This window comes from Nicotiana tabacum, chromosome 24 (genome assembly GCF_000715075.1).
Source record: "Nicotiana tabacum cultivar K326 chromosome 24, ASM71507v2, whole genome shotgun sequence".
NCBI classification, from domain to species: Eukaryota; Viridiplantae; Streptophyta; class Magnoliopsida; order Solanales; family Solanaceae; genus Nicotiana; species Nicotiana tabacum.
Genome location: NC_134103.1, coordinates 5,187,833 through 5,204,639, shown reverse-complemented (window position 1 = coordinate 5,204,639; position 16,807 = coordinate 5,187,833). Strand labels below are relative to the sequence as shown.

At 38.6% G+C, this 16,807-nt stretch overlaps 2 protein-coding genes across 2 annotated transcripts; both read right to left on the bottom strand.

Moving 5' to 3' along the window:
- Window positions 1-8,859: 8,859 nt before the first annotated feature.
- Window positions 8,860-9,398, bottom strand: LOC142177994 (uncharacterized). Its single transcript, XM_075247306.1, has 2 exons — window positions 8,952-9,398; window positions 8,860-8,880 (listed from the first exon to the last, which is right to left on the bottom strand). The coding sequence occupies exons 1-2, from the start codon at window positions 9,396-9,398 to the stop codon at window positions 8,860-8,862; spliced, it is 468 nt and encodes a 155-aa protein (XP_075103407.1).
- A 316-nt stretch (window positions 9,399-9,714) lies between these two features.
- Window positions 9,715-10,427, bottom strand: LOC107809042 (uncharacterized). Its single transcript, XM_016633631.1, has 2 exons — window positions 10,285-10,427; window positions 9,715-10,093 (listed from the first exon to the last, which is right to left on the bottom strand). The coding sequence occupies exons 1-2, from the start codon at window positions 10,425-10,427 to the stop codon at window positions 9,715-9,717; spliced, it is 522 nt and encodes a 173-aa protein (XP_016489117.1).
- Between the last annotated feature and the right edge of the window lie 6,380 nt (window positions 10,428-16,807).

Genomic DNA, 16,807 nt, shown 5'->3' with positions numbered 1-16,807 from the left:
TTTTTTGTCGAAAGAAAACTTCTAAAGACAGATTTTTGTTTTTTGCTTTTTTTCTTTTTGGAATCTTCGAAAGAAATACTTTTTTTTGGATTTTGATTTTTTTTTTTTGAATTTTGGGAGAAAGGCCTTTTTTTTTAAAAAAAGAAAATATTTTTTGGAAATTTGGATTTGACGTCCCAAAGAAAGACTTCTAAAGAAAGAAACAAAGAATTTTTTTTTTTTTGGATTTTTGAAAATTGGGGGCCGGAACCGATGAGGTTGCCTACGTATCTCACATCCGGTGAAAATCAGACCCGCGTAATTCGGTCAGATCGGGAATAAAGTAGATAAGCAAGCTCTTTTATTTTTTTACTTTGGGAATTTTTGAAAAGAAGATTCCTTAAAAGAGAAATGAAATATTGTTTTGGATTTTGATTGAATATGTTTTTTTTTCTTTTTTCTTATCAAATGAAAGGCTTCGGAAAAGAAGATAAAAAATATTTTTGGATTTAGTTTTTTTTTTTAATTTTCTAAGGAAATCATTCTAAAGAGGGAATTAAGGAAAGGCAAAATATATTTGGATTTTTTTTTAAATAATTGGGGTAGAAACCGATGAGGTTTGCCTACGTATCTCATATTTGGTGAGAATCAGACCCACGTAGTTCGGTGGATGAGAAATAAAAAGGTAAACTAACTCTCTTTTTTTCATATACAATTAATCTGACAAAATCTCCTAGCAAAGAAAATATTTTCAATTTTTTTTCGATTTTTTTTAATTGGTGAAAGAAAAACTTCTAAAGAAGATTTTTATTTTATTTTTAAAAAAAAAAATTCAAAAGAAAGAAAATATTTTTTTGGATTTTGGGAGAAAGACTTTTTTTTTTTTTAAAAGAAAATATTTTTGGATTTTTAGTCTAAAAAAAAAAGAAACTTCTAAAGAAGCAATTAAAGGAAGATATCTTTTTGGATTTTTTAAAAATTGGGGGCCGGAACCGATGAGGTTTGCCTACGTATCTCACATCCGGTGAGAATCAGACCCGCGTAGTTCGGTGGATCAGAAATACAATAGATAAACTAACTCTTTTTTATATACAATTAATCCGACAAAATTTTCTAGCAAAGAAAATATTTTTTAAATTTTTTTTTTCGATTTTTTTTGGAATTGGTGAAAGAAAAACTTCTAAAGTATAAAAAAAAATTTAAAGAAAGAAAATATTTTTTGTTTTTGGATTTTGGGAGAAAGACATTTTTTTTTAAAAAAGGAAGAAAATATTTTTGGATTTTTGGTCTAAAAAAAAGAAGCTTCTAAAGAAGTAATTAAAGAAAAATATCTTTTTGGATTTTTAAAAATTGGGGGCCGAAACCGATGAGGTTTGCCTACGTATCTCACATCCGGTGAGAATCAGACCCGCGTAGTTCGGTTAAAATTGACTATGTACTTCTTTTTTTTTATTATGAAAATTAATCTTTAAGAACCATATGCACTAAACTACATCATTTTTTCTCTGTTCATTCAACTGATTTATGCTGAAGTCGGACGACATGCAAGCCTCCCAAATAATGCAACAAGTAGCACATAACATGACATAATAGTCTCAACAAGGTACCTGTCCTAAAACAGAACTCGGCCATGAGTCGAGCGCTGCTAAGTCAAATACACATGATGCAAATAAAGCATAGCCTACTAGGGATATTCATTGCTTGTGACTTGTTCTCCTAAAGGAGATGGTATCTAGACCTGGCTTACTCGGGCGGACAACCCGAGCCGAGGAGCGTCAAGCATTACCAGTAGTAGAACAGCACTGGCTAGCTAACGGCTCTCCCGCCTAAACATGTGTGACTAAATCCTTCACCAGAAGCTGGTAGGCTAACTGGCTTTATCTCAAGACAGAAATTTTGTGATGCGGGTAAGCAAACACAACATAACTAATTATCAGAAGACTCAGTGGGATGCGAGAGAGGATACAATTTATATATACAGTTCAATAATATCAAGATAGTAAAAAGTGGACAAGTAGCACATTAGTCCCAAATAAATCACCATATATACAAAAATTAATAAAGCCAAACAAAGTCAATGTACAAGCTCGAATTCTTGAGAGTTCCCCAGCAGAGTCGCCAGAGCTGTCACACCCCTTTTCTACCCCCAAAAGAGATATGAGGTGGATTAAAGGGTTTTTCCAATTAAAGTGACAAAATTGAGTATGGATTATTTTATTTTCAGAGTCGCCACTTGGAATTGATTTTTGGGTGTTCCAAGTCACCTTTTATTTGAATCCCTAATCAAAGGAAGATTTGACTCTTTTATTATTGGTCTGCGAAAATAAAGTCCGGGTAAGAAATTCTGTTGACCGGGGAGAAGGTGTAAGGCATTTCCCGAGTCCCGTAATTCTAGCACGGTCGCTTTATTGACTACATTTGACTTATATTATTTTTTGGATAAACTGTGATTTATTGGTTTTTATATTTTATCTATCCGCTTTTAAAATATGGAATTTTTTGAAGCGAATCACGTGTGCGAATTCGTTTTGTTTATTGTGCCAAAATCATGTCACGCGTACGTGTACACAATTAATAGCATTTTTATTATATTAAGATTGTTTTGGTCAAAGTTGCGCGAACACATACTTCGATTTTAATTTTGAAAAATCACAATTATGTCGCGCGAACTTCGCGTATACATAATCGCGATAAACTAAATTAAAAGCGCGCCTAAAGCAACTATAACGATGTTCATTATTCTTCCTAAACTTTGAGATTATTATGAGGCCATGACTTATGAATCATATATTATTGTGGGAGAGATGGTATGTGATTGTGATATTATTGGGTTGGACAAAGTCTATTTTGGACCATACTACTTTAAATCATAACTTAAGTGTAAAGTCCAACAATTTCCAATTTTAGAATCACTTCTCCATGGCCTACAAATCTTTATCTATGGCCCAATTCTAGTTTCAATCCATTTAGAAACTGAATCATGCTAAATTTCATACTCACAATCATAACTTACTCATACTAGGAGACAAAATTAAAGCAATCAACTTCTCATACTAAACTCAAGCAAGAAACGAGAATATGATGTTTACTAACACAAAAATATTTACTGTATTGAAACAAATTAGCTAGATTCAAAACGCTACAAAACTCATATCGCGCAAACAACAACCTTCCAACGCATTAGGCAGCCAAACGACACAGATAAAATAAAACAAGTGAGCAATTCAAGATCAGTGTGCCCAAGCATAAATCAGTAACTTGCAATTAAAGCAAGTATTATAAACATTTGAAATCATTAAAAAGAGACTAGATAAGGCTAAAAATGAACCTCAAAGCCTTCCAATTTATTGATAAGGGAACTTGTGCAGCAAATCGCTTATTAAGTGAATGGAATGTGAAACCAACACCGTCGACCTCGAACGGAACCTCACCGGCAACCTCAAAGCTCGGCCGAAATTTTTAGAGAAGTGGCTGATTTTGAGCTAGAGTTTGGTGTATTTTTACTGGTTTTTGGGCCTGCTTTGAGACTATTTCAAGATGGTTTTAAGAGCTGGTGTATGGAGGGGTTTAGAGGGTGTTAAGCTCCTGCGTTTTGGAAGTTTCATGTGGCTTTTTGGCCTGGTTCGGGGTCAGTTTTCAGCTCGTTTTTGGAGCGTGTTTTGAGGTCGTTTTGGGGTGAATTTTGTGCTCCGATTTAGCTAATCCTTGCTGAGTTTTGGGGTGTTTTAATGGCTGAAGTTTCAGCTGGTTTTCATGGTTATTGAGTGAGGAAGATGAAGTTGTTTTGAGGTTGTTTTTGAGCAAGAAGATGGACAGTAGCTGCTGCGTTTTCTCTTTCTTTTTTCAGATCTCTTCCTTTTTTTTTTGTGTTATGTGTGTCTTTTAATAGCTGAAAATGGGTATGGAGTTTATGATAGGGGACAAGCATGGGGAACAAGATGTGGGGGACAAAGTGTGGGGGCAAGCGTGGGGGACAAGAAAAAGTGGAGTGGGAACATGTGTGGGGGACAAAGAGTGGGGACACGCGTGGGAAGATGGGAGCGGTAAATATTCAAGCACGGTAAAAAATTAGGTGCTCACACACACACTTAAATTGTGCTCACTAGTCAAAGATAATATAGTATAATTATCGTCTCCACATGGATTAGATTTAAACAGTATTCTCGTAGTTCGTAACTCGATTGCTATCCAGGAGGATCAACCTCCAACCAGTGGCAAAGTCACATTGAAGCAAGGGGTGTCAAGCGACACCCCTTCGCCGGAAAATTATACTATTTTGCTAGATAAATTTTTTTATTTTATGTATATTTGTTATGCGTTGACTCCCCTTGACTTTTCGATATATCTATTTATTTATATTTTGACACCCCTTGATGATAACTCTGGATCCGCCACTGCCTCCAACAATAGAGATTTATACAATTTAAAAATTAAAACTAAATAAGAACCTAAACTATTGACTAATGACAATCTTAGCAAAGGTAAGCAAGGAAGTTATCAATGGGAGCAAATATGGGTTGATATGATATATAGGTGCAAGATAATTGTTCAGGATCTAACTCTAGATAATTCACTTTTAATGTTCAAGTGAGTCTCTCGAATTCACTTAATTATCAGTACAATTATTTAGTTGAAACTCCTCTCTCGATTAAGTCTCAACCTCACAATACGAACCAATTTAAGCTCTGTGAAGATATGCAAGAATTCGTAATGGATTGGTCATTAGGAGAACCTTATTCGATTATTCTCGTAACTAGGTTTAATCAATGATTCAACTAGCCTCTTTCGATTACTTAGAAGAATCTATGAACTCAACCAATAATATAGTGCAAATATATCACAAGTTATGCCTCTTTCGATTACAAGAACAAGTGAACATAGGTGAAACAATTAAGTATTTCAAAACGATTCAAATACATAAAAATAGAGTTATAATCCATAACCAACCATCAATACACCAAATCCATCAAAACCCAAAAGGTTCTACTCTATAGACATGGAGAAGTTCTGCACAAATGAAATAAAAGTAGAGGAAAATATAAATACAATCCAAACACGAATCTTGAGTGAGGAAGGAAGGATGAAATTCTTGTGCTCTAGCTTCTCCCTCTTCTCCTTAGCTTTCTTAGGTCTTGGTATGTCAAAAGTGTGTCAAAAATAGTGTTTTGGGGTATTAAATCCAGCTCCAAAATGAAAACGGATGAAAAAACCCTTTTCTTAGCAAAATAGGACTCTTTCCGGATAGGACATGCGCGACCGCGCACCTGATCGCGCACTATGCACACCATTCTGCCCCAAGTGCGTGATCGCACACTTGGTCGCGCACCTGGGTTGTATAAGTTGGGAATTTGGGAAAGTTTAAAACATGAAAGTTGTAGCCCTATTAAATAGCTTTCCAATGATATATTGTGGAGCCCAAACGAAGTTCCGAGCGAAATGTTATATGTATTTTACTGGACACTGCGCAATATGCCTACTCGATTTTTTGTTTCGTTCCAATATCATCTGTTGATCCCCGAACTCGATCCCGACTTAACCCTTAGGCTTTTATTCAGATTTCAAAACTTCAAAATAGTATGAATTCATGCTACAACATCTACATAGCTCGGAGTCACTCCTGCAGGGCATAAAACACACAATAAGTGCAAAATACGTCTAATTAAAGCTCAACATAAGTTAAGTGCAGTGAATTAGAGTGCAATAAGCGACTAAAATACGAGATTATAGTGTACCATCAATTATCAGATTCTTTGAAAGATAGTTAGTGTAAGTTAAATTAGTATCAAGAAAGAGTGTATGTGGGATGGATGAAATTCATACGCGCACTTAATCATATGTCTCGTGTTTGAGATTTCTTTGACAACTCTTCACCTTCAATGGATCATATGCGGATATTAGTCGAGTTAGTCAAGCACGTATGATCTTATGTGGCGCGAATTCGGATAGGTGGATTCCCAAAAAGCAAACGAAAAAGAAAGAACTTTCCTTAATGGAAGGAAAAGGAGGAAAAAAGCAAATCCAAAGTTGTTCTTTCGATGGTCAAGATATCACCATATAATATATATCCCACTAAAAATGTGCAGATTCGAATTCAATACCATTAGTGGCCCATTAAATAGGTCATCTCCCCCCGCTTTTAATAATTTTTAAAAAAAGAAAGGAAATTCTTTGCCAGCTACTATAAAAACCCGTGAATACAAAATATTTTGTTCATAGACCGTTGTTCCCCAAAACCATCTTGTAGTAAAGCCTAGAGCAAGTCTAAAAGTTTTGTGGTTAATTAGCCACTTTTAGCAAAGTCTCAACCACTATTTAGTAGTCTTAAGTTTCATACTTCATTTTGAGTGTGCATCATTTCCATTAAAATGAAAGGGGGTCACTTTTTAATAATAATAATAATAATAATAATAATTTAGTATCAGCCTATCAGGTATTCATTGTGCCTCATTAATTCATATTCGTGCTCAATAGGCATGGGTAGATGTATAGTATGAGTTATGGGTTTGATCGAATCTAGTAATTTGACTATGCCTTGCCATGAAAGTGAAAAGCAATTCCTACTATGATTTAGTTTCTCTTCGTTCACCAGGTTCGAATTCGAAACTTTTGATTAAAAGTGAAAGGATCTCATTTATTCCATCACAAATTTTAATAGCATAACTTTATTACTAACATTTCCTTTATAAGTCAGACCAACTTCTTGAGCCCCATTACAGGAAGATAACCTTAAAAATATTCTCTTATAAGCTTCATTGTAGGACCTAATTATAATCTAACTCCTAAATCTAGATACCATAATTTCAGGTTAACGAGCCCCATAATCACAATTAATAATTTTGTCCCTACATAACTATGATGCATGAATTTTTGCCTCCAGCTCCACAAACCCAAAAGTTATAAAGTTGAATATAGAGTAACCCAGAAAATAATAATTAAGTGAAGTAGTGTTTGGTTGACTTTTGAAATTATATTTTTGAGGATAGGTATCATAATTACCAAAAAGGAAAAGCTAGTAAAATTGTTTATTACTAGGAAAAGTCTATGCCTATGTATATCAAATCATAGTACTACCCTTGTCCGTTAAAACTGACCATCCATTAACTCTAGTACTAGTATGCCTTCACTTTCATTGTATGTGAACGTATTTGACTGAACATAAATTTTTTTAAAAAGGTATATTTTTAAAATTTGTGATCCGAAACATATTATGAGTTTTGTTAATAATAATAACCTAGTAAAATTTTACAAGTAGGGTTTGTGGAGGGTAGAATATATGCAAACCTTACTCCTACCCCGGAGAGATAGAGATGATGTTTCCGAGAGACCATCAACTCAAGAAGACAAAAATAGACAATAGAATATATGACAATAACAAAAATCAGAAATATAATATAAGCATCGTAGGAAACAATAAAAAGATGGAAAACTAATAACTATAACCAGTAATAATGCCATAGTACTATGAAAAAAACAAAAAAAGTAGGGTGGACACAAACATACACCACAAATAATCCAAGACAACACCCTAACAGACTAGCCCCCCCCACCCCCCGAGACGAAGGAAGAAAAACGCTCGACTCCTTCCTAACCTGCAACTCTAATGCTCACACCTTCCTATCAAGAGTCATGTCCTCGAAAATCTGAAGTCGCGCCATGTCCTTCTTGATCACCTCACCCCAATACTTCTTAGGCCTCCCTCTACTTCTTCTCATACCTGTCAAAGTCAACCGCTCACACCTCCTACCTGGGGCATCTTGGCTTCTCCTCCGCACGTGCCCGAACCATCTAAGCCTCGCTTCCCGCATCTTGTCGTCTATGAGATCCATACCCACCTTCTCCCGAATATCTTCATTTCTAATCTTATCCAGCCTAGTGTGTCCACACATCCATCTCAACATATTCATCTCTGTTACTTTCATCTTCTGGATATGAAAATTCTTGACTAGCCAACACTCAGCCCCATATAACATGATATGTCTAACCACCGCTCTATATAACTTGCCCTTAAGTTTTGGTACCATATTTTTGTCACACAGGACTCCAGACGATGACCTCCATTTCATTCACCCTACCACTATACGATGTGTGACATCCTCGTCTATCTCCCTCCCCACCCCCTGGATAATTGACTCAAGGTACTTGAAACTTCCTCTCTTGGAGATGACTTGTGAGTCCGGCCTTACATCCAAATCTGCTTCCCCCGTCACGTCGTTGAACTTGCACACTAGATATTCTGTCTTAGTCCTACTCAACTTGAAATCTTTAGACTCAAGGGAATGTCTCCAAACCTCTAGCCTCTCGTTAATGCCGCCTCGCGTCTCATCAATCAGAACTATATCATCAACGAACAACATACATCATGGCACCTCCCTTCAAATATTATGTGTGAGTGCATCCATCGCCAGGGCAAATAAAAATAGGTTGAGCGCAGATCCTTGGTGCAACCCTAAAACAACCGAAAAATGCTTTGAGTCACCACTCATAGTCCTAACTCGAGTCTTAGCTTCATGATACTTGTCCTTTAGTATCCTAATTTAAGCTACCGGCATAACTTTTACCTCCAAGCATCTCCAAAGCACCTCCCTAGGAACCTTGTCATACGCTTTCTCAAGGTCAGTAAATACTATGTGCAAGTCCTTTTTCCTATCATTGTACTGTTCTATCAACCTCCTGATAAGGTGGATAGCTTCCGTAGTCGAACGACCCGATATGAACCCGAACTGGTTGTCAGATATAGACATCACCCTCCTCAACCTTCCTTCCACCACCATATCTAAAACTTTCATAGTATGACTTAGTAACTTGATACACCTATAGTTGTTACAGCACTGGATATCACCTTTGTTATTATACAACGGTATTATCGTGATCCACCTCCATTCATCTCGCATCCTCTTCGTCCTGAAAATAACATTAAACAACGAAGTCAGCCATTCTAAGCCTGATCTACCCACATACATCTATAATTCTACCAGAATCTTGTCTGGCCCGGTAGCTCTGCCCCTACTCATCCTGCGCATAGCACCAACGACCTCCTCAACCTTAATACGCCTACAGTACCTAAAGTCTCGGTGACTCTCGGAGTGCCCCAATTCCCCTATCATAATGTCTTTGTCTCCCTCCTTATTCAGAAGTTTATGAATGTAAGCATGCCATCTCCGCTTAATCTGGGCATTTTCCGTTAGTATTATGCCTTTCTCGTCTTTGATGCACCTTACTTGGTCCAGGTCACGAGCCTTCCTCTCTCTCACTTTGGCCAACCGAAATAACTTCTTGTCCCCTCCTCTGGCCCCCAGATCCTCGTACAAACGACCAAACGCAGTAGTCTTATCCTCAATGACCGCTAACTTTGCCTCCGTCCTAGCTTTCTTATGTCTTCCTCTGTTCGATCTCCTCTCATCATCATCTGTTCTCTCCATTAACTTAAGGTACGCTGCTTTCTTTGATTTTACTTTACTTTGGACCACGTCATTCCACCACTAGTCACCTCGGTGCCTACTTGGGTAACCCTTTGAGACCCCTAATACCTCTCTTGTCGTCTCTCTTATACAATCCACCGTCGACGTCCATATCTCGCTTGCTTCCCCACTACTCCTCCAGGCTCTCAAAGCCAGCAACCTCCCCTCCAGGTTCTGAGCTTTAACCTTCATCAAGGCTCCCCACTTGACCCTCGGTTGACCCTCAACAAATCTCATCTTCCTTGTTATCATGATACCGACGTCAATCACCAATAGCCTATGGTTGTGACACGAGGGTCTCACTCAGAATAATCTTGCAATCCTCGCACCATCCCTTATCGTTCCTCTTGAGGAGAAGAAAATCAATCTGGGTCTTAGCCACCATACTTCTGAAAGTAACCAAATGCTCTTCCCGCTTCAAAAAACTAGAGTTCACAATCACCAACTGAAAAGCTCTAGCGAATGCCAACAGTAAAATACCTCCTCTGTTCCTATTCCCAAAGCCGAAGCCCCCATGCATCTTTCCATACCCACCAACAGACGACACAATATGACCAATGAAATTTCCTCCTATAAATAATTTCTCTATAGGCGGAATACCATGCACCACCTCATCCAACCCCTCCCAAAAGTGCCTCTTAACCTCATATCCAAGCCTGTTTGTGGCGCGTAAGCGTTAATGACAATCAGGGTGATCCCTCCAACTACTAGCTTAATAGACATTAATCTATCAATCACCCGCCTAACCTCTACCACTGACTCTCTCAGTTCCTTATCCACCAAAATACCCACTTCGTTCTTATCCTTCCCGACTCCCGAGTACTATAGTTTAAAACCGTCTACATACCTCTCTCTCGACCCTACCCACCTAGTATCCTGCACACTAGCTATACTCACCTTCCTCTTTTGTAGAATCTTCGCCAACTCTATGGGCTTACCCGTTAACATTCCTATATTCCACAATCCAAGTCTCAACCTATAGGCTCCCATGTTCCCCTTGCCCCCTTTGGGCCCTGCCCCATTCCCTTACCCCCTACCCTACCCCCACCCCACGACTCTCCCTCCCCGAGGACACAACATTATGCTACCATTACAGACCACAACTACTCTACCTACGGTAGACTAGGGGAAAACGTTAACACAAAATAAACAACGGACCGAACTTGAAGAAAACAAGTTGTAACTACAGGTAGTCTACTAGAATGACTAAACTAGTATGAACAACTACGACAACAATTTAACTAACACGAGAAAGAGAAACAGGAGACGGGAGGTACCAACTCCAACTAGTAGAACCTAGAATTACAATGTGATATACCCCGAGGCTGCGGGACCTGAATACTCGCCAGCCTACTCCGCTACATTTGCGTGTGTGCCTCCTGCACGTCACTAAAAGGCACCGAATACTACTTGAAAAGCACACAAAATACCCCGAGACCAAGAAAATAGATGGGCGTCTCCGAACCGGCTTGCTGTCGTCGGAGAGAACAAATAACTGGCCGAGAAATAATGACAGCATGGAATCACAGAAAATAGACGCTCCAGGAAAATGCAAGAGTGATGGCTAAAATCGAAAAGACAGTGTAGAAGAAGAAAAAGAAGAAAAATAGAGGGGTCCCGGTGCGACAAAGTCGCTGGATTCGCTGGTGCTAGGATGTGGGAGGGGGAAAAGAAAAGGTGAAGGAGAAGAGAAGGGCGGGGAGAGAGAATCGACAGAGAATAGAGAGGGGGTAGCTGCCGGATTTGCATCTGTTAGGGTTTGGGAGGGGGAGAAGAAAGGGAGAGAAGAAGAAAAGGTCCGTGAGAGAGAGTAGAGAGTAAGAATAGAGAGAGAGAGAGAGAGAGAGAGAGAGAGGCTTACCTGGTCTTCTGTTGGACGTCGGCGCCGACGCTGGAGGTGCTCGCCGACAAATTTACCATTAGACAGAAGACAAAGTGGTCGAGGAGAGAGAGTGTCACGACCCAAGATCCATTATAGATTGTGATGGCTCTAAACGCCGCCATCAGGGAAGTCAACGGTGATTAATCAACTTAGTTACTCTTTTTATTATTTTCGAAATCATGAATCCCATTGAATAAGTAGTGTAAAATCAAGTACTCGTAGAAAACGCGTGATTTTATTTTCTAATTTCCGTATAAGGTATAAATTAAATTACAAGGTGAAATGATAATAATTACGCGAACTACAAAAATGAACACCTAGTAGGTACCCCCAAAATCCGGCGTCACAAGTGAATTAGCATTTACTAAGGAGTACAATAATAATATAACATTTGTATAGAATGTAAATAAGGCAGGATAAAATAAACAGTATGATAGAGACTTTGTGGACTGCGATGCATAGCCTGGAATGCAACTCATAAGAAGTCTCCTCAACAGATGCACCTACGCGCCAAGATGATCATCAAATGAACCTGTCAGATCCTGTACATTTAGTGCAGAAGTCCAATATGAGTGCGTAAATCAATGCGTACCCAGTAGGTATCTAGCCTAGCCCCAGAGAAGTAGTGATGAGGGGTCAACATTGACACTTACTAGTGGTCCAATAAATCAATATGGTAAATCATAAACAGATGACAGTACAACAATAGTAGTGAGGTAAATCTGTAACTTACACAATCTTCCAAAATTTCTTTAAACAATATCAATTTCTCAATCTCGTATTCTATCTCGACAGGTCAGAAATATCAAGTGCCAATAACAAACGAATAAAAATTTTCATATAAAATGCAAGGCATCAGTGGAAGGAAAATCTCACGAATATTCGGACTGCTAGCGATATAACGCACGATTATGCCGAGGTCATCCAACCAGATCTCAGAAGGAATATGGTACTGCCAAGGCGATCGGCCCGATCCCATCTATTATACTGCCGAGGCGAACGACCCGCTCCCATGAGAGTATGGTACATAATCCCGCCGAAGCGTTCGATCCACTCCACAATAAAGGAAAGGAATTATTGAATTACGATACACGGGCTTACCATGTAGTATATGAACACAAGGTGAGTATAACCTTTACCGTTTCTCAAATAACTTGCCAACAACTCAAGGTAGTAAGGCTCGGCCTAATATATACGTTTATACTTCTAAATCAAGTTCAATTATAATTTCAGTTAATTAAACCAACAAGATGAGTTCAAATATTTCAAATATTACATGGCGAAGTCCTTAGTCTACCCGGACATAAACATGCTTTAATTACCTACGGACTCTCATCACCTCGTGCGTACGTAGCACCCACAACTAATAACACATAATAATTACATCACCTATGGGGTAGTTTTCCCCTCACAAAGTTAGACAGGAGACTTACCTCGCTCCGAAGTTTCACAACCGGCTCCAACGCCTCTCTAACTCTTCAATTCAAAGCCAAACGATCCAAAACTAGTAAAACAATGTGCAAACCAATAAAAATATACTCCAACACTCGTAATAAATCAATTTATAACAAGTTCCAACTCCACTCGAAAAGTCAATAAAGTCAAACCCTCGGGCCCACGTGCCCGGATTCCGAAACTTCTTGAAGATTAACATTACCCATAACACCACAAACTCAATTATATAATTATTTCTAATTCCATGTCCAATTTCGTGGTCAAAATCTAAAAATATCAAATTCTTGGGTTTCTACCAAAATCCCATAATTTCTACTAATTTTCATAAATTCCCATGTTAAAATCCATATGTAATCCAAGTATTTAACTCGTAATAGGTGGGAATCACTTACCTCGTGTTGCTTGATGAAAATCCCCTCAAAATAGCTCCCCAAATTCGGCCAACCCAAGTGAAAAATGAAAGAAAGAGAGCCAAATCCCGTTCTTAAAACAATTCTGCCCAACGATATTTTCGCACATGCGGAATAGTAGCCGCCCAAATTCTGCGTTGAGCTATCCGCTTCAGCGGTTCCACACCTGCGCCCAAATTTTCGCAGATGCGGTCACAACAACAGTAGGCCAAAACCAGCATTTCCTCAATTTTAAATTTCGATCTGATTTCAATCAGTTTCAAGCCCGAGACCCACGGGACCCCATCCAAACATACCAACGCATCCCAAAACATAACACGAACCTGCTCAAGGCTTCAAATCACACCAAACAATATCAAAATTACAAATCGATGATTGAAATATTTTCTTAAACTTTAAAACATTCAAACTACGACGAACGCGTACGATTCATAATTAAACATTCTGGAATGACGCCAAACTTTACATACAAGTCTCAAATCATGACACGAACTTATTGCAAGGCTCAAAATCCCAAATAGACATCGATAACTTCAAAGTCTACCTCAAACCAAACTTAGGAAATTCTAAAACCTTTAAAATGCCAATTTTCCACAATAAGCGCTGAAATGCTCCAGGGTGACCCGATACTCAACCCGAACATACGCCAAAGTCCGAAATCATCAAATGAACCTATTGGAACCTTCAAATCCCGATTCTGAGGTCGTTTACTCAAAATTTAAACCTTAGTCCATTCTTCCAACTTAAAGCTTCTATATTTAGAATTTTCTTTTCAAATCAACTCTGAACTTTTCGAAATTTAATTCCGACCACACGTACAAGTCATAATATTTGAAATGAAGCTACACAAGGCCTCAAACTATCAAACGACGTGCTAGAACTCAAAATGACCGGTCGGGTCATTACATTCTCCTCCACTTAAACATACGTTCATCCTCGAATGTGCCAAGAACTGCTCCAGAGTTGTCTGAAATTACTGTTTAACACCTCGTGCACCTACCTGTGCCACCACATTGCACGTGAGAACACTAGCTCGATCCTGGCTGAAGATCCTCCCTATAACCTTGGCTAACAAGCCCTAGTACCAAATTCCAACATTCAAAATTCTCCACGATACCCGATTGTAACATACGAACACCGTATCAATCTCCACACGCTGAACCAACACATGATCAAGCACCCATGCTGATGCCACACAATGCACCGCGAATAACTTATTTGCCCATGGTAACCTCCTCCAAGTACAACAACTACAAATTCACTAACCTAATGCCCGCATTATGCCTCATAACATATGTAAGCCCCGTCCCCAACTCTCGCAATATTTCCTCGACAAAAAAGATGTATAGAAACTCATAACCACCTGCCGAATCTATAAATCACGGTGTGTCTCCTACTGACAAGAACCACTACCTCATTCTGAATTGAATAACAATATTTCTCTTTAATATACCCTATATGACTCTGATCGCATTGATCTTAGGTCCAATAACCCTGTCTCACCCAGTACAAGCTGCTCAATCAATAAGCTACCTCAAACACTGATCAAGATCTCATATGACGCCATCAATGCGCGGACAAGCCACAACTTGAATATGACACATAAGGAGGAACAAACTCTCGAAAAACACTACTCAGCCCGCGTAACGTATAAAACGGTCGACAAATACTATGAACCCTTCTCAGAGAATGAGAAACAAAATACACAAGAATAGATATAGGGAACCGTACTTAACATCTCATTGTTGCGGCATGCAACCCGATCCACACATGATACCATTGTGGCATGAAACCCAATCCAAACAACATACCCATGGCGGTGTGCCACCCGATCCATACATAACAATAAATAAGGAAATACCCATCAAGCCAAAATGCTTATACCTACAAAATATCCGAATATCGACCATAAGCATGCCAAGTACAAAAATAAAACCCCGGGGAGACGGATAGCGTCATACGCTATAAAACCCAGGCACGACTAAGGTTCAATAAATGACCCGCTTCTCAAGAGCCATCCTGCTCATATAATACCACAAGCTACACGGGACCACAACACATGTGTGGATAATCAAGCCGTCTCACAACCCACATGGCACAATAGGGTATTACATGGAAAAGTTGACGATGAGAATGAACGCATCCGACTTGACGTAGAGCACACATTTACATTAGACCTACCAACAGACCTCAAGCCGATCCTGATTATACCATACTGGGCCAACTACTTTTCGAGGATCCACAATGGCCCTATTCATGACACACACGAGCAGCCGTCCTATTCCGGAACAAACTTCCACAGTTCACAACAAAAGGAATAGAGTGCCTTCCAGGCATAAATATCACATTAATGATAGTACCAAAAATCTCCATACTTGGTTTTAATCTTTAACAATCAAGTGACTAACATGTCACACTTATAAAGATCTCCCCGTGGGATGCGCTCCTGATGGTAGGCTAGAAACCCATATTTTAGTCTCTTATTGCACTTTAATTCACCGCACTTTACTTATGTTGAGCTTTAATTAGTAGTGCTTTGCACTTATTATGTGTTTTATGCCGTGTAAGAGTGATTTCGAGTTATTTAGATGTTGCAGAGCAAATTTGAGTTAATTGGAGATTTGAAGTTTGATTAAAGGCCCAGGGGATTAAATCGAAATCGCGTTCAGGGGTCGAGTACCAAGCCTGGATGTCAAAAATTAGAGAAACAAACTTATTCGAAGAAAACTACACAGCTGCGCCGCAGCTGTGCAAAATGTGCCTAGAATCTATATTGCAAAATGTTCTGGAAATTGTCACAAGTGTGTCGCATGGTGCGGCACGGCATGCGGTGCGGTAGTGCAAACATGTTAGAGTATGTTCCTAATTCCACTAAAAAGGCATTTTCGTCCGAGGTTTATTTGGGGGATAGTTAAATACACGGGAAAAATACCATTTCACGACATTTGACATACTTTATACCTAAGGAAGCTAAAGAGAAGAGGGAGAAGCTAGAGCACAAGAATTTCATCCTTCCTTCCTCACTCAAGATTCGGGTTTGGATTGTATTTATGTTTTTCTATACTTTTGTTTCATTTGTGAAGAACTTCTCCATGTCTATGGAGTAGAACCTTTTGGGTTTTGATAAATTTGGTGTATTGATGGTTGTTAGTGGATGATAAATCTATATTTATGTATTTGAATCATTTTTGGAAGATTTAATTATTGCATCTATGTTCACTTGTTCTTGTAATCGAAAGAGACATAACTTGTGATATATTTGCACTATATTGTTGGTTGAGTTCATAGATTCTTCTAAGTAATCGAAAAAGGCTAGTTGAATTATTGATTAAACCCAGTTATGAGGATAATCGAATAAGGTTCTCCTAAAGACCAATCCATTACGAATTCTTCCATATCTTCACCGAGCTTAAATTGGTTCGTATTGTGAGGTTGAGACTTAATCAAGAGAGGAGTTTCTACTAAACAATCGTACAGATAATTAAGTGAATTCGCGAGACTCACTTGAACATTAGCAGTGAATTATCTAGAGTTAGATCACGGACAATTATCTTCCATCGATCCTATCAGCCCATATTTTATCCAATTAATAACTTTCTTGCTTACCTTTGTTGCGATTGTCA

Excerpts from the sequence above, each read along its gene's own strand:
- LOC142177994 (XM_075247306.1), bottom strand. The coding sequence starts at position 9,398 with ATGGAGAGAACAGATGATGATGAGAGGAGATCGAACAGAGGAAGACAT. Across the intron at positions 8,881-8,951 it reads CCGGGCCAGACAAGATTCTG|GACGAAGAGGATGCGAGATG; the intron begins GTAGAATTATAG and ends TGTTATTTTCAG.
- LOC107809042 (XM_016633631.1), bottom strand. The coding sequence starts at position 10,427 with ATGGGAGCCTATAGGTTGAGACTTGGATTGTGGAATATAGGAATGTTA. Across the intron at positions 10,094-10,284 it reads TGGGTAGGGTCGAGAGAGAG|GCTTGGATATGAGGTTAAGA; the intron begins GTATGTAGACGG and ends CGCCACAAACAG.